Genomic DNA, 19059 nt, shown 5'->3' on the forward strand with positions numbered 1-19059 from the left:
CCAAATACCAGAGGCTTCATGATGGGAAGATGGAAAGATTGAAAATTCATCATTGTTTTTCTCTTTTTCCTCTCTGAAATCCATCTTGGGTTTCTGCCTTTGAATTTTGCTTAAACAGCACTACTTCCCGTTTAGCCCCCGCCCCCCAAATAAGATAAAACATCTCTCTGACTCAATAGCGTACGTGTGCATGGCATGCGTGTTTCTTTATGAATATTGTCTGTCGGTGCACAAAGAACCATAGCACCTTGTGTGTGATTCTCTCATCTGCAGAGACACTTCTCTGATCGATAGAGGCGCACCTTGTACTTAGTGCACAACAGCTCATCAGTACAGAGGAAGCACAGTAAAGAGACTCTCCCTCGCTGTAGTAAAACTTAACGACTTTCCATGTTGCCTTTGTCTCCAGGCAGCGGATATTACAGAAGATAATAAGTATGCATTTAGAAATTTTTGCAAGATCGCCACTTCAAATCTATACAGCCCAACACAGGCCTGTAAAAATGTTTTGTGTGTTTGTGTGTGTGTTAGAGTGAGCCAGAGAGTGCAAGCATGGGTCTTTAAGTGTATGTCCTCCCCAAGGCCATGATGAGCCCTCTGCAGGATCACCCCCATGAGAGTATTTATGGGGAAATGATTACCTTGGAAAAGCACCCAACTTTGATGAAAATCATCCCACTTCAATTTGCACCTCGCAGGCATGCGGTTGGTGACCATGTTTTTGCATAATATCGGGAATCTGTACCAGAGCGCTTTCGTAACAAAGTGCTTTCATCAAGACATCATTATATTCAGTGGCCTCTGATTGAAATGCAGCTTTTTCATTTCAAGGGTCTTTGGATTGAGACTACTCTCAAGCTTTTTTTGTGGAATTGTACTTCAGGGATCAGTAGCACCAATAGGTTCACGCTGATTTGTAGTTTACACATACGGTAAAGTGTGCATCTTTGAACAAATATCAACATTCTCTTCTATTGTTATAAAATGTTCATTCATCTAACCTCAAATATGTCACTTATAGATCAAGGTGTCTGATTTGCAACCACTGCTCCATTTTATTGCTTTTGGAATGCATGGGTGCATTACTGGATGCGTGTTTTGGGAGTTTAGACATTCTTTTTACATTTTTGATTTTATTAAACTAGGGTAATAATGTGATGAGGAATATTAACTATCCAGTTGAACCTTGGAATGCCAAATTTTAACTTAATTTAAATCTTAATTTTAAATTTCAACATAGTTCTCATCAAGGAGAGGACACTTACTCCAGCTGCACTTAAGATTTTTTTTTTTGGGACTTGCATCAATGCTTCTTCTACATGACACAATTTAAAAGCTTAAAACTTATAAAATAAAAACAAACCACAATTGAAAAATTAGGTCCGGCATTAATCTGTCTAAGACATTTTTGAATTATAATTACAATTTTCTGTTGAGGGACAAAAAACAAAAAAAGGAAATCTGGACCAATTCAACGTTCAACAGCCTCCTGAAAGATATTGCGGGTGCCTTTTAAGCATCTATCAACACTTACATTAGTGTCAGCTGATTCAACAAACATTTTGAATAGCCCAAAACTGTCATTGAGATTTTTGGGCAATGTGGGTAAGTTTTGTAAATTTCCAAAGATACACCCCCGACCCCTTATTTTTTTAAATGTTATTTTTTATTTTTAAAACTCTGCTTGGCATATTTTTTTAGGCTGTAACATGTGCGTTTAATTGGAGATTCAACAATGGTCAACATGTTTTATTTGTGTCTGTCCAGAACAGCACAGTTTGAAATTGGAGGAAAAAAAATGTGTGTGTGTGTGTGTGTGTGTGTGTGTGTGGGGGGGGGGGGGGGGTTACCACTACCCTGGTCTGATTGAGTCAAATGAGTCGTATAACGGACAATATCGATGTCAATAGTGAATGAGATGTGGCTCCTGGGTGTTTCTCTAATAATAGGCAAGAACGCGTAGCGAGATGAAACACATTCATACCCAACACTGCTTGTTTTTGCTACCGCAGCACTCTCAGCAATTACCTTGCAACAAGACACACGCAAGAGCCATCTTTATGATTCCAGTCCACTTTTCTTCTTTTCTTTTTACCTCCTTGAGTAGAAGACCTTAGATCAAATACTGGCTGAAAGGTTTGAAGGCCTCTCTTGGCAGGCCACTTCTCTTCTACACAAATGGTAGCCGTTGATTTTTTCACGTATTTAAATCAAAATCCTTTCAAGACATAAGGGGAACAAGTTTTTTTTTTTTTTTTAAGATTTTACATTTTCTTGAAAACCCACATTTTTATTCATTCTGCTTCTTGTCAGTTTGAATGTCATTGCTTGATGCATATAGTTAGATGATGAATAGGAAAAGGAATTTCATTATCTGCTAGGGCTGCATGGTTATGTCCAAAATAAAAATCACAATTATTCATCATGTTTGGTCAGACATGTCTATTTATTGTCCCCTGGTGGTAGGATGACAAAGTGCTTTGACGTGTACAATAACTGACTTTTTAAATCTTAATATCACTGAGGATCAGCTTAATTAATCGTGGCGGCCAATACCGTGATTGCGATTAAAGCTCGATTAATTATGCAGCCCTAGTATCTGCTCTCCAAACCAGGTGGCAGTAATGCACCTAAATCAGTTTGCAGACTGGCACTTAGTAAAAAGAAAAAAAAAAAAACACAAAGAAAAATAGGAGACCCACCACCTGGGTAAACACTCAGATTCCCCACACTTCTAAGCAAGTGGACTTGAGTCTAACCGCGCCACAAAATCAAGTTTCATCATCATATTATTACGTCCTACAATGCACAGACATTGACAGCTTTATTGCACACATCCAATCCAGTGAGGATTAGTGGTTCGGAAATTAATCAATGGACAACAAATGCGGTGACACGGCACTGTGCACTACTGTACATACAACCACACCTTGAAGAGCAGTATAGGCAAGTCTTATTTTGAATCAATTCATAGATTTTTGTTGTTAAAATAAATGGAGAATTAGGCTTTTTGAACTTCTTGTTGCTTTTTCCCATTATACCAAACTGGTACCAAATTGTGAGCCCCAAAACCGAGGAGCGTTCCAACCTGTGACTGTGAACCGTTAGAGCCCTACCTTGCGTGATGTGCACACAGACAGACATGTGTACTGGCATAGTCTGATAGGGTGCATGCCTTCTTGACATGTGATCATGAGGTTTTTTTTTTTTTTTCCTATAACAGTCTCCCTTTCTTATTCTATAACAAAATTACCCAGTAATTTGCAATTGATAACATTCTCTATATTTCTTTTTTTTGTTGTCAAATGACTCAACACAAATAATGTAAAAACACCAGCTCCCTGAGAGAAGCTTGTAGTGGCTTCTTGGTTGAGAGGCTATTTCTGGAGCTTAGCTTTTCTTGTTTTTCTTTTTTGTTTTTTAGTTGTATCCACAAAAACCTACTTCCATCCCCTGTCTTCAGCTGAACCTGGAAGATCTTGTTTCATATGCATCAGGTTTTCCAGTTGGGAGCACTGACTCCCTTCAGATAATCACTTCTGACTGCAGCAAGAGGCAGATCAGTGGTGTGGTGGGTCCAAACCTGAGGTGCAGAATTTTCTTATCGATTTGATCAGTACAGTCAACTGTTACAAGCACGGCTGTCCGCGGTGAAGTGTTCTCTTCTGGGGGTTGATTTATTTTGGCACGTGATTTGAGCGCTGCAAGACTTTTTGTGGTTTATCCTCACAACTTTTGTTAACACTATTGAAAAATCCAATGAAAAAAAATAACTGGCCTACTTTAGCAATTTTGCGTTTTGATTTTCGTGCCGGTCTTGCTAGTGTCACCAGCTACTCGCAGGGCAACAGCATCATACTGCTCTTGCTAGTGTTATAAGCTCGAACAGCCGCAAAGGCTCTCCTACCTCTCTACCATCTGATCCCCAGCCATCCAGCAAAAGCAACAACTGTTGTTGCCCTCTGGTAGCTGGTGACTTCCGCAAGACCCCAGCTGGTTTAAAGCAATTACCAGTTTCTGACAAGGTCCCAGCAACAGCAAAACCTATTTTATTGGGGAGCTGAAGCTCTATGCATTTTTCTTTTTAACAAATTATGGAAGGCATTTTATGCCTTTTTTACGCAGAGGTGTGGATATTGAATTTTTCTGCTGGTCCGTCAGTCATTCGTGCCCAACTTTCCTTCCATCATCGTCGGTCCACCATTTTTTCAAGCGAATTTTGTAACTGTGGATCTGTCGCTCTGTCAGTCTATAGGCGGTCCGTCACTAGTGATGGGCTGCATGCGCTGTAGCTCCTACAGCAGTTGTGTCAAATCACTGTGCCAAGGCGTGGTTTGGTCACATGGTGACAAGTAAGTGCTTCGAATCAACGGATTGATTTGTTTAAATTCGAGTCACTTGGCGGGCAATGAATGTCGACTGGGATTGACATCCTTATTTAATATCGTTCATTTTAAACGTTTTTCTTTGAGAGCAAGGGAGATATGCCGGTTCGTTTTGTTTCCACAATGATTGCATTGTATATAGACAGAAATATATATTACTATATAGATAAATAAATCAGGAAGACAGATAAATATATTGATTGATATTAATACATTAACAATAAACCTGATAACCTACTTTGCCTAATCCATAATTTGTATTTACACCCATTCCATGTGAAATGTCAAACGTCAGTCTCAATTGGTGGAGCACATCTCATGCTTGTAACAGCAACATTAAATGTCCCATACCACAACAAGTGAATATGCATTGCATACAGGTTTTACAAAGGAGGATCACATTTTCAATAACTGACATTTGGTGGTTCTTCGGCAAAACGTTGATCCGTCTGTGATTCAATTCTGCACACCGCATGTTGCATGCACTTTACCTCTACTGTGTGCAAAGGTTTTATGAGGTTTGACAACAGTTTCACTCTGAACGTATTCTTTCTATTTGCAAACTGAAAGATGGCCAGCAAAATAGACCATACGGAAGAGGTTGCAAAAAAAAGAAAAAAAAAAGGAAAAAGAAACCTCTGGCATAAAACTAGAATTCAAAGCATATTGAAAAATCTTTTGAAGTTATATGGGGAAATCGTACTAAATGAGTAGTAAGGTTTTGTTTTGTGTAGTAGCGAATAAGGTGAAATTTCTTTGGACATATTGTAATTGGTGGTGTGATGCTACATTGCTTCATCTAGTCCAATAGACCTTGCGGTCACATTCCATTATGAGCCATTTCAACCCTTTTCAACCACTTTGGTGCCTTACTGTTAAGCTTGACAAACACACCTTTAAGCTTCAGTGATGTTCCAGGAGGTGTTTTTCCCAGATAAGCTGTGCGGCATGTGACTTGGCAAAAGATAAATGGACCCTGTCTTTCTTGTTGTGATGTCCTGGGGCCAAAGTGTTTGTGACATTGATGATCAGGGCCAACTTTGGCCACTACAGCTGAAAGTTGCAGAAATTTGGCAATATAAATACAAGAAAAAAAGAAATTAAACACACCAGCCAATTAGTCAGTACTCTAACTCAGGTGTGGATGATACAGGATCACACAAACCAAGGTTTTCCCCTTGGAGTACCCACCAAAGTTTTAGTTACTCTGGAGACTTGACAGCACACTTCATGTAACTTTTCTCCATTTAGATGATAAGTTGTCATCCTGTTGAGATGACGGTGAAGTCATTTATTGCTACTGAGATTTGCATATTTGTTATTGAAGCACATGTCAATGGCCCATACACAAGCCACATTAAAACCCTTTTAGTCTTGCAGCGTCAAGCTCCAGTCCATGATGGCCTGTGTCCTTCCAAGTCACAAACACACCTGATTCAAATGATCGTGCTCATTATGAAGTTTCTGCAGAGCTCGCTTATGGGCAAATATTTGAATCAGGTGTGTTGCACAGAAATCAGATGTGTTCTAAAGAAAGACTTGGAAAATATGCAGGACACAAGCCATCGTGGACCGGAGTTTGACGCTGCAGGACTAAGAGGGTTTTAATGGGGCTTTTGCATGGGCCATTGACATCACAATGGATGGATGTCTTGAAGCACAGGGTTGCGATTCAAGTCAGGATAATGCGTTCCAGATCATGACTTTTGTTCAGCTGTGTGCAACAATGAAAACGTGAGAGAAATGCAAATATGCTCTAAGTGCCTTGTTTATCATAGCATGACACCAGAATGCATTATTAATTTTTTATGTGATGTTAATTTGATTGAGTCAGCAACCTATGCGACCAGATGGGGTGTGAGGGGTCTTTCAGAATAAGATCATAGTATAGGAAGTGTTGCGTTAACCAGTATTGCTAACTTAACATTCCTTAACACTTGTAAGTGTATATTGCTGGTTTCAGGTGCTCAAGTTACTTTCTGCCGAATATCACATTTTGTCAAAAGTCAATCCGCATGTGTTTTATCTGATTTTTATGAATTATTGACCAATAAAAAGCGTTGATGTCAATGCACTGCAACTAGTTAAAAAAACAACTTTGAAAAAAAAAAAAAACATTTTAGGGGTGTCCTAAAAACGATTGATTTTAAAAATGATTTTGAAATACAAGGATTCTGTCCAACACTAGCTACTGTGGATCCATTGTATTCATATTCTTTCTCTTTAGAGATCTACAAACCCACATGCATATGCGCACACACTTGATGTGTGAAAACCTTAACAAATATTGCCTTCTTTCTCACAGTTCCTCTGTGTTTATTTTTGTAACTCCTGATATGTTTGTTTTTCATTCGTGGTAGGGGCCCTGTTTTGTTTTATTTAAAAAAAAATATATACATTTTTTTATTCCCCAATTATTTTTTGCTGTTTTTTTAAAAGCTCCATTTTATTTTTAATACTTTTGTATTATCTTGGAATGCAGCCTGACCAACTGCGATAAAATCCAATTCAAACCACTTTATTTATATAGCAGTTTTAACAAACGCAAGGTTTCCAAATTTCTGCACAGAAAAATTAAAACACAAGAAATGGGTAACATAATAAAAACAATAAAACTGTAAAATCAAGTAAAATAAATAAACTAAGCTCAAATAAAATAAAAAGAGCCTTTGACCCACTAAAAAATGATATGCAGAGTCTACAATTTGTGTCAACTTTTTGTTAGTGTTCTGCTGACCCACACTGCAGTAACCTGGGGATTAGCACTACCTTGATGTTCATTTAGGACACATTTATGCAAACTTTTGTATTGAATCTCTAAAAAAAAAAATCACAATTTTATTAGCGTATCATTTTGGGACATGAAAAAAAAGTCTCACATTTATGTAGACGTGATTAAAAATGATTTTTACTCTAAAGTCCTTTGGTGTTCCGTCCTCAATTAATCAGCCTCAAAAGTCGATTCTCTTTCATTTCTTCTCATCTTATTTTCTTGTGGTGATTGATGAGAAGACTGAGAAGCACAGAGAGGACAATCTCCCACATCTTTCTTGGGTGTTTCTGAGAGCGAACGTTGCTACAGTATCGATACCTGTATTGATGACCACGATATAAGGTGGTGGAAATGTTCTACTTCCTCATTGATCACCACCAATCCATTCTGAGTGTGCTCATGAATGGCTGAATGAAAGGGAGTGGTCCATCCATCATAAGTCGATGCCTCTTGGCAGACAAGTCCTGTTTTGCCCACCCCCCCAACTCTGGTCGTATTCTGGTTTCTTTACTTCAGCTGCTCATCGAGCACTAAACAATCCAGACTGCCGCACAGATGGAGCTGACATTTAGTCATGAATTTGACAACAGCTGTCTGCTCCCACTTGCTTGTCGAAATTCTCAACAATCCTTGTTTACAAGATTATTGTAATCTTCCTACTCTTATGCTTCTTTGTGTTTCACCACTGCGGATGTCCGTGACCACACATTTCAAATTTAGTTTCATTAATTTAAACCTGACTTCATCTGCTGTCTTCTCCAGGTCACTGACCAGTCGGTGCGAGCGGTTGCCGAGCATTGCCCAGAGCTGCAGTTTGTTGGTTTCATGGGATGCCCCGTGACATCCCAAGGAGTCATCCATCTCACTGCTGTAAGTATCATACAGCTTTGTTCGTACCTCAATTATGATGGTTATTGGCACTCAGACCACTGAGTTTTCAAAGATCAATATTGGTTCATGGGGGAGTGTGGCAATGGGAAGATTGATGGTTCAACTCCGTTTTTTCTGCACTGTACAAATTTGCTGTGCAGTTGGTGGATTTTTATCGAATTTCCTAGAAGAAACACTCTGAAACATTGCTTGACTGCGTTCAATCATACCAAGGAAGGTCTTGTTTACTGAAGCTCCACCCTTCACCATGTGACTGCCTCGCCCCCTTCATGACGTTGTTCAAGGCTGGCCGGCCACGAAGCATCCATCCATCCATCCATCCATCCATCCGTCCATCCATCCATCCATCCATCCATCCATCCATCCATCCATTCATTCACTCATCATCTTGACCGCTTATTGTCACGAGGGCCGCAGAGCGCTGGAGCCTACCCAAGTGGAATGAATGAAGGAGCCAAAACTGACATCAAAATGCAAAACAGAGTCAAGGCCGCACCAATCAAGAGCCTTCCTCTTACCAAATCAATACCATGGAAAACCAGTAATCATAACAACAGTTCCGCCAACGGGTAAATTATTCACTACTGACCGATTATGTGGCTGTGTGCTCCCAAACACACATTTTTGACACTTCTGCATTTTATACAGTAAAACCTTTGTAACTTACAGTATAAATGAAATGTTGCTGTTTACTTGGCTGACTCGGTGCAAAATCTTTCCTCTACAACTCCGAAATGAAAACAAATTTATTGATGTCTTAAATATGTCAAGTATAAATGCTTTTCACATTTAAAAAAATCTGGTACCCAAATTCAAATAAATGAACATTACTGAGCGGTGTGAGGGCGACGCTACTTTGTGTTTTTGGTCCCCATTAACCGCGAAAAATGAGGGGTTTTGTATAGATAAAATAAATTGACTGACATTAAATTTAAGTTGAAAAAAGAAAGAGCACAACCATCTCTGCCCTCTCATCTATTAATGTAAAAGCAGTCAAGTTTGCACATTTAGCGTGGAGCCACACGCACTGCTGTCTGCTAAATGGTTAATAGAAAATGGTCAGATGTTGCTTGTGTTACAAAAGGACCTAAAAATGGGAAAGGGAAACTGGAAATGTGCCAATTGGAAAAAAAAAAAAAAGCTTGGTTTTGAATCTGAAATGAATTGCAAAATGTTGATTAAAATGTTGGATTTTATCGAACCAAACCATACCGTTCCGTGGTGAGCCAGTCAATTGTCCTGGGTAAACAAACCACTTTTATAAAACATACCAACCCTATCAGTTGACATGCACAAATCACATACCACACTAATGTTGCTTAAACTGTTTAAACATGGACATTGCAACCTTTTCTACCCAAAACATAGTGATTACCACACAGTTAAGTCTATTCATCTAAACAAAGAGGTGAGTTGGCAACTGATGCTGGTACTAAAACTGCATTATAGATGAAGGTCTTAATCTTATTGCAAAGTATAAATGAAGTGGAGATAATGTTCTTGTTGTCCTGATAAATAAGCACGGAGTGACAAAATTGATCTTTTTCTGGCTTATCAATAATGTACTATTTTCCATTCAATTATTCAGCTCCTTCATCTATTTTGTTATCCATAGTTCACCTTTTGATTTTCTTGAAATGAAATGCTTATGTCGTTGCCCTCAAGTGCAAGTTTTAAGTGTGGATATTTGATTTGGGTATAATCTTCATACCTGCGGGCCATTTCAATGTCTCCAAGTGGTAAATTGTACTCTTTGAAAGGAAGCCCAGAACCTTACTGTGTCTTTTATCTGGGACGCCATTGTGAAGTTATGTGTCGACTGATAAATCTCATGAAAGCCTAATGAGATGAATCCCAATAATATGCCACTTGTCTAACTGCACCCCGCTGTTTGTGTATTAGCATGCTGATGAGTCGGGGCTCTGTGGTTAAAGATGCTTGGCGCCATATAAACATAGACACACATATATTAATCCTCAGACGACATTCAGAGCGCCATGCTTTTCACTTTTGTCATAACATCCATCTGGAATGCATGGTCGCTCTTATGTGCCAGTTTTTATTGTACATACACATATGTGGCGTTGTAATACAATTCGATTTATTTCTAATGAATTTGGGCGCACACGCGAGTGTGACTGTACCCACAGTGGGGCTCGTGTGGCCAGTCCCCCTCAAATGCAATTACTGTTGTGTTAATAGGACCGAGACAGCCGATGCCGCCCTACATTATTAGATTAAACAGCAGATTAATTTGCACTTATGGTTTTGGCCCCCTTATCATCTCAGTGGCCTCTCCTGACCTTGGCCATGGTGTTGTAGACAGACCGTAATGAAGCCAGCCAATCATAACAACATTGGCGTACACCGAGGTGCACGTGTGCACGCACAGTCTGGCTGACTTCATTATTATTTATTACCACGTTAACCCACAGGGAGTTTTAGCTGCGTATTATTCTGATGCCTACATTTTTTTTTTCTTTAACTTAGTTGCTGATTGGTTATTGATTGTTTATTTCAATTACACACTCAGCTTTCGAGTTGTGATGATCGCTTTGTTTTTAATCATAATTCATTTTCATCAAACCCTTCAAACAGGTTTGACCCAGGGAGATGCGTATGAAGAGACAATTTATTAAAACAGAAAACCTGTCCCAAATACGTAAACAGAGCCACAGAGTCTGCTTGTTAGATTCAAAACTTTACCACAAAAATGCAAAGTGCTGAAATCATGGAGGACCAAGGCAACGTCTCTCTCTGAAGTCAGCGGAAACTGCCAATATCACTCTAAAGATTCAAAGGCGAAGAGACGTCCAGTGAAGCAAACCGGTGGAGTAAATGCCTCCAAATTTTCTGGCCAACTGTAAAGGAACAATGTCAGACCTGTTCAACCAAAGCATAGACAGCATGGATTACAACTCTGCATCAATTCCTGCTGGAAATCTCGCACTCGAGTGAACCTGGTCAGTCGAGGAAAAAAGGCACGACAGGACACAAAGTGAGCATCATGAAGTGGTGTTTTGAAAAGCTACCCTTCTTGCCGTGTCCAATGGCCTGAACACTGCTATTAGAAAAGTCTGGCGTCAAGCATGCTCTAAAACCCTAATACATATTGTCAGAGCTCTAGAATGTACCCAGTTTGGGTGCATGGGCATCCTGATTTTACCATGGTGCGACTGAGAGAAAACAAAGTAGCCAGACAAAACTGGGGGGAGGGGATTCTCTTAAGATGTTCTTAATTTAAGGCCAACCTTCTCAGTGCAAAAAATCCTCAAATCAATGAGTGCGCAAAAGATGAAGCATGAAGTGGCGAGGGAACACTGTAATCATTTGCCAGTCACTACATACAGGAAGCTGATGGTCGATAAATTATAACATTTCAACAATGCCTTGAGAATAACAGAATCACAGACTATCAGTGAACTGTCCCTAACTGAGGCAAGTACTTTCGACAATAACCAAAAGTGGAAAAGCTCTTTATGTTTGAAAGAAAAGGGGCCAGAATCGGAAAATGATTCGTCGTGTATATTTGGAACCAACACACCGAGGGAGATTTTTGTTTTTTTCATAAATCACATTTTTATCTAAATGAAAGTACTGTGAGGAACATTGAAATTCCTACTAGGGTACGCGTCATATTTCCACCATTTTTGTGTTTCAACTCTTCCTGTCCTGCTCATTTGCTCTTTTTACCACATTCCTCAGTAATCTTCTCATTATCATCTCCTTTAGCAGGTGATTTCTCCGCATTTATTCCCACTTGGTCCTTCCCGGTCTCAATTGAAAATAATATTCCTGCATTTAGAATCGTTGCATTTCTGATGACTCCGTGGACTCTGCATGCGAGTCCACGACTGCATCCTTTTTTTTTCTCTCTCTCTCAATTATTACCCTCAGTCCCTCCCTCCCTCTTTTGTCTCCTCAATTGCATGCTGTCTCTTTGATAAGATACCCTTCCCCCTTATTTCCCACACAGTTAGCAAAGAAGAGAACTGAACAAAATCCATTATTTTTTATGGAGTTCTTTTTTTACGGCTCCTTCATTTCAGATTAATATTTTTTTTTTCAACACACTTCTCACAAATGAGGATTCGAGGAAATCAATTTGAAATGGTATTTTCCTAATCAAGCGATCTGATTCTTGAAATGGGCCTCCCATGGTGCCAATGCACAAGATTGTGTGCCGAGTAACTATAAAGACTTGGCATTTATAGTACTTTAATGTTTTTGCGGTGGTTAATTCCTCACGGGCTCCTCTGTGATATGCAACGAAACTCAATATTTGCAGGAGGGCTTTGCCTGCTAAGCTGTCGTTTTGTTGGAGACAGCAAGAAAAACAATAGATCTGCAGATCTGGGAAAGGATTTATGCCACATTTACAAGCAGCAAGTTAAACATGCAATTTGTTAAAAAAAAAACAAAAAAAAAACTGATGCTTGTTGCCATAAACATCAAAATGAGATGTTCTTCTGGGTTGTTCTATCAAGGTTAATGTATCATTTCAGTTGAGGATCATAACAATGATGTTTAAATATTGATTGAGAGCCTCCTACTAGTGACATTAATAAGGGATGGGTTCTGGGTGATTTGGTTCTTCAGGACTTCCCTGCTAGACGATTGTAGTTGTAAATGACTGACGACATAAAATGAGGCTTACACTTTTCAAATGGTGCTCGTTTTATCTCTGGAAACTGTTGGCTCCCAGGGACTCGCAAAACTAAAAAAAACATGGGTCCCAACAGAAACGTTTGCGGTCCCAAAAATCGTGCAATAAAAAAGACAAATTGAGTCTAGGGTTCAAAGTGCATTTATAAGACACCAGCAAAAAAAAGGTATATCAACAAATGTCACGATAAAATGTATTAAAACAGAAGGAATTTACATCTAGCATCCGTTTTCTTCTTCTTCATATCAGAACCATTGATATAACAGTCCATTTTGGTAAAAAAAAAAAAAAAGCCACATTGTTAGCATTGTTGTAGTATTTGACTTGTCACTGATACTTTAAAAAAAATGCAGAGTTCACTTTGTTTATGGCCTAAAGATAGCACTTTTTAGTAGGCCTTGTTTTTGAAAAACAAACAAACAAAAAAAAAGCATATTCCAGAATTTTTGGAAGGACAAACAGGTCCACTATGCAATTCTTTGTGAAATAATGGTTTTAAAATTCGACCCACAGCTTGATGGTAAAGAAAATGTTTTTCCTCCCGAAGGGAAAGCATTTGAGAACCACTGCACCATCCATAGGCTATGTCTGTCAGCTAACACAAGCTTACTCAAAATGATGAACTTAAGACAGTATTATCTAGCCACCTAGGACTTGATTTACCTCTCTCATTCCTTGCTGCTTTATCCTTGATGTGGGCTAATAACTTCCCGATATACATCATTGGAGTTAACTTTAACCCTTGACTTGGCACAGCGGCCACTTTCGGATGATTACGATGTTTATAGATTTTGGTCGAAGCAATGAACCCAAGGGGAAAACATATTTAAAGGTTTGATTCATACAAAAATAAAACCTGCAAAATAAATGAAACTGATTTTAACTCAATATTCATTGCCTGGGCAAGAAAAATAGCTTTACATTAACTTGCTTGAATGCCCCAGTTAAGTCGTTAATAACCATTGTTAATATGTCTTCTAACCCACCCCTCCAGCATTATGCTGCTTGTGCAAAATCTCAATTTCATGATTTAGCTGTTATTCCAATTGTCAACTCACGAAATAACAAATTATTTGAATGAATTAAGATAATTGCCTCACTCTACTCGCCTCAAATGGGTAATCACAGAGTTTATGGACACCCGTCCCCTCCAAAAAAAAAAAAAAAAAAAAAAAAAAAGTCAAATTAGGCCCGGTTCTTTCAAATTTTAAATTCATTATGGATATACGTATATGAGTCATCTCTTTTCTTCGAGGGGATACAACATGCATAATTAATAAACATAGCACAAACAGAAAACAACGCATCTCTGCCCAAAGCTACCCACCTCTGCTCAACCAATCACATACAGGCAATTGCAACATACAACTATGTATGTCAATCCAAGCAAATTATGGTATGTCTGCATCCATTTTAAATTAACATGATGCTATTCAGGCACATTCTTCTGACTGAGATGTGTTGAAATCACCTTTTTGCCGCTTTTCTATCAGTCAGCTTTTGGACATTTGCTCCCTCATGCATGCGTACGTGCTGTGTTTGTTACGCACACAAACACAAACAGTCCCACTGTGTCTCTCCATCTTCCTGTCAAGTGCAGCTCTTCTGGTAGTTATTAAGTCCAAGGTCGACTTTATTGCAGAGTCGATGTAAGAGACCCTCTCTTGTCGGCGGCAAGCGTTCCTCCCGTCGCTCTTAGATGACTTCCCCTCTGTCTGTCAGGCTTTCCCGCGATGCCCCTCCTCATACATCATTCTATCACTGCCCCAAGTCATTGTGGGCCTCATACACTTTTTGTCCCCCCTGTGAGAAAGTCCTAATGTCTGGGCAAATGAGAGCCGCCCTGAAACATAACAAATGACGAGCCTGCTGAAGAATGTGTCAGAGATGAAACAACATATATTTTGAGTCTGCAAAAGCTTTGTGTCGTTTCTCTGATGTGCACAACCGGGACTTTTCTGGTCTTAATTTGGAGCCTCGTAGCTCCATTCAGCCGTGTCGCCTCAGTGGTTTTGTTGTTCTGCACCACAGAAAGTTGGGACCTTTGATAAATATTCCCTAAATTTGAGAGAACTGGACCACAAGTAATACCTCACGCTCTCTATGTGTTTTAGAGCGTATAAAACAGCCTGGCGTGGGACAAGAAGGCTATTTAATTTCAGGGCCACAATTATATGTTCCTTTCTTTGTTGTGGATGTGCAGTGGCAATATAAACGTAGTAGATATTCAATTTATTTTCTCCATAAGTAATAATTGAAAAAGATCTGGTCCAGGGGTCAAACTTCCACCATAATAAAACCGTTAAATACTTTTTATGTTGGCTTTATTTCATCAGGGATGGCTACACTAGTTCCCCATCACTGCTTCGACAATCCAGGATTTTTCTCCGCTATGTCCAGGTCACTGTTTTGCGTAAATAACGCAATATAGTCCGCAAATTTCAAATTCGGAAGTCTTGTCAGACATAAGGCTCCGGCTGTTCACGGAGGATCCTTGAAGTATAACGAGCTTGTTTCTTCAAGTTTTGACGTCACTCATTTCTACATGATCGAAAATTGTGGCCAATAATGTGTTTTTGTACTGATCAGGATCTACTGAAACAGATGCAATTTTTTTCATTTCAAACATCAACAATTAAATCAACCTCTGCTACTTTACACCCATATACAATGCTAAGGTATTGGACGGGGACTCAATATCGTTAGATACTCAAACGTAGTGACTGACATAGATCCCCCAAAATGGGATTGTGACAAACTCCGCGTTAAACAGTACTTGTGGCAATATCCTACACGGGATTCATGGGGAAACGTGCTTCTGATAACAGCTCTGATGCAGAAATGTTTTGCCATAATTTTATTGCCCGATGCCTTTCTGATGCAGCCCTCCCATTCATCCGTGTTTGGAATCGGAGATTTCCACTGTCAAGATTCCAATGTCGAAGCAATAGTAGTTAAATGTGAGGCCATAACATGTACCAATACACTAGCAACGTTGTTGTCTGGAAGCTTCTCCCATCAGGCCCCCCGCAGGAAGTTATTTTTCTCATTTGCATAATATGTTTGTCTCAGTTCGTACACCATGTGCCCTTTCTTGCCGCAGCAGAGTGAGACAAGGACGATATCCTAAAAACAATAAAAAGTGGGGTGAACCTTATTTTTGTCGTTCCTCTTTTTAGTTCTGTCGTTGTCTTTACCATTTTTCTCTTGATTTTATCATCCCAGATTCCCCTGTGGATGGGTATAAACAAAGAAAAAGCCAAACAAAACACAAAACACATGTGGGAAGCGAGGGATTGAAGGAAATCGACTGATGCCAAGCCACGTTGACACACTCTAACCCATATGTCTTAGATTTCTTGTTCTTTGCTTTATGTGCTATGCACCCATTTTCGCCTCCTTATCCTGTTCGGGGTCATAGGGAAATTTTGTTCCTTCGAATTTTTAGGTTGCAATCCAAGTTGCTTGAATTATAAACTGTTTATTTTCCATATGTCTAGGTGCAATTGCGATGGAAGTCATTCACTGGCATGCACCTTGCCTAAAGTTGCCCTTGTACAAGGGATGAGTGATGTCTGGCTTTGCTATAGTCTGTCTGCACCTTATCTCACACCCCCTTCCTATTGGTGTACTGGAAATACATTACCACAGTGACCTGTGTCACACTGATAACCCCCCCAGAAACAAGCTAATGAACTAAATACATGAAATGATGTGTGTGTGTGTGTGTGTGTGTGTGTGTGTGTGTGTGTGTGTGTGCGTGTGTGCGCGCGTGGCTATGTCTGTGTGTGTGATTGCATACTTGTGCACCACCGGTGTGTCCCAGAGGTGGAAGTGGGGATAACTGAGAGAGGGGTTTGAGAAATACGGGGGGCTTATGAGAAAGAAAGGTTGCAGAGGTTGAGGGGGGTCGCTGAAAATGGTAATAATAATTTTCTCCGCTCCTGTATGAAGGAGATTGTGGGATTTATAAATATAATGAGGAAAGAAGAGCCTGAGGATGATTCATTTTTATGTGTGTGTGTGTGTGTGTATTGTAAGAAATTGAAGAATAATTCATTTAGCTGTCAGATGTTTTAATCCACAGACAGAGGGACTCTGAAGGGTTTGTTGACCTCCAGTAGGGTTGGGCGGGTGTGTTGCATCTTGTCTGGTCATTGGCCAAGCGAGGGCCACTGTACTGTCTGGCTGCCAACTGCCACTCTTTGTTGTGCGTGTGTGTGTGTGTGCACGCACATGTAAGTGTACGCCGAGCCCCACACAAACCAGCGCTCGCTATCTCCTCCTCGAGCCTTTCCTCACTACTGAGTTTGTTATCAACACCAGCACATGCGGGATTAGTGGCTGAAAAGAAGAAAAAAAGGGAGAGCGGTGGAGGAAATAAATGATAGACAGTAGATGGCGCATGACAGATAAAGCACGTTTGCACGCATCCTTCCGCCCATCCCCGACTAGACAAAAGAATTTATTGTTAGACTTTTACCTTCTCCAATTTGTCTCTATATATCGTTTTATTTTTACTCATATTCACGTCACAATCTTACCTGCTGAATTACATTTTTATACGCTACTTAATTTGTGTTTGTTAACAAAATAAAATATTCTTCACATTTAGAATTGCCCAGTTCACAAGAAATGTGTTGAGAATAATCCATGCAAATGAACTCATTCACACCCTGCCCTGTAAAAACGGTTCTATAGTCGTTAATGAAAATCAGTGAGTTAACTTGAGAAGAAGTCAATTTGAGAAGACTCAAACCGCTACCAGGGACCCTTTATCTTCCAGTGCTGGCATCTTCCAAAACTGCAACCTATTCGGTGTGTGTAGATTTACAAAGTGTACAACGAGTTCAGTTTTCAGTCATGGCAAAGGTAAGGACGGTTGGGAACAGATGACCTCTGAAAAAGACACATAAGTGGAAATGTCAGTACTGGGCCAAGAAATTGCTGATGAAAGATCTTTTTCAAAGGTTTTATGAGCTGAGATGAGAGTGACTCTTGATGGACCAGATGGATGGGTGCGTGGCTGGATCAGTAACGAATGCCGACTTCCACTGCGACTCAGACGAGGTGGAGGTGGTGGTATGGGCTGGGATTATTTAAGATGAGCTAATTGGACCGTTTCAAGTTGGTTCAAAATGTTCAAGATTGGCTAAAAATCTGCTGCTGCCAGATTTAGATGCCACTTTCTCCTAGCAGTGAGATGTCACAGTCCGGACCGTTTTCGGAAGATCATGAATTTGAGGCAAGACAATGCTCTATCACATCCATCAACATACTCCGCTTCGTGACTAGCCAGTCAAAGCATTTAAAATGAACACTTCTCTACATTTTTTAGCAGGTTGCACTTGTGGATTTTGACAAAACTGGAGTATAGTGGAAGTATAGTGGAAGGGGTTTTCCTTCAAATTTTTGACATTTGACTGAAATAAGTAATATCACGTCATTTACAAGGCTCAAAATGATTATATGAATATATAAAATAATATTCAACTGTGTCAAAAAAATAGAGCATTAAAACTTCAAATGATTTCATTATTGCAACATTAGTTTCGGCATTTAATTCTATGGCACATTCATACATTACCTCACAGTCTTGTTTCTTTTCCGCCCCATCCCTCCCCCCATAATGGTAACGGCAGTATTTTACTTGATATACAATGTAGAAATGTCTCTAAAAGTACCGTCATTTCATCATTTTAATAACACCATATATTTTAATTGGACAGCCTTGATCTGCGTAACCACTAAAGTCAGGTGTAGACTTATACTTGCGTTTTTGTAAAATTCACCCCAAATTACAGTAAAAAAAAAAGGGGGGGGGGTCGACTTATAAGCGAGGACGATATGTACTCTGAGAAATGCCACTACATTTTTATTCCTGAAATCAACAATCATCTGCAAGCCATTAAGCTTAAACTTGTTATAAAATGAATTGAAAATTATACTTAACATAAATAATAGGGCATGAAACCATATATCAGGATATAGAAACACAGGTTAAAAAAAAAGTCATTTTCAATTGATATTCCTTTTGACCTTCCTAAATCATTTGCAGTTAGAGGGTGATTTTTTTTTCATTTTATAAAAATATAAAATTAAAATAGTTTTATTATAAAAATGAAATACAATTTTAAAAAAAGATGTCAGAAGCAAAGCTTTTGTGCGAGCATGATCTAATCTTGTCTCGCGTCTGTCTAAGTGTGTATGCATGAGTGCCCACCGGTATTCCCGCAGTGACACGGCCACACTCATCTCACCTCTTTGGCCTCCGCCCCGTCCTGTCTGACACCGTTTGCAACACACGAGGAAGTTTGAGCGGAATTCGTAATGGCGGCAGGGCA

The 19059-nt window shown here is 39.5% G+C and overlaps 1 protein-coding gene across 2 annotated transcripts in view; it reads left to right on the forward strand.

Annotated features, from left to right (window-relative positions):
• The window catches only part of fbxl17 (F-box and leucine-rich repeat protein 17), a 228036-nt gene that overhangs the window by 69456 nt on the left and 139521 nt on the right, over positions 1–19059 (forward strand). For both annotated transcript variants that reach the window (XM_088426701.1, XM_088426702.1), the window contains exon 7: positions 7921–8028. In XM_088426701.1, coding sequence (XP_088282827.1) covers positions 7921–8028 — 108 coding nt within the window. The remainder of the gene's footprint in view (positions 1–7920; positions 8029–19059) is intronic.

This window comes from Hippichthys cyanospilos, chromosome 1 (genome assembly GCF_059441005.1).
Source record: "Hippichthys cyanospilos isolate Australia breed blue-spotted pipefish chromosome 1, RoL_Hcya_1.0, whole genome shotgun sequence".
NCBI lineage: Eukaryota > Metazoa > Chordata > Actinopteri > Syngnathiformes > Syngnathidae > Hippichthys > Hippichthys cyanospilos.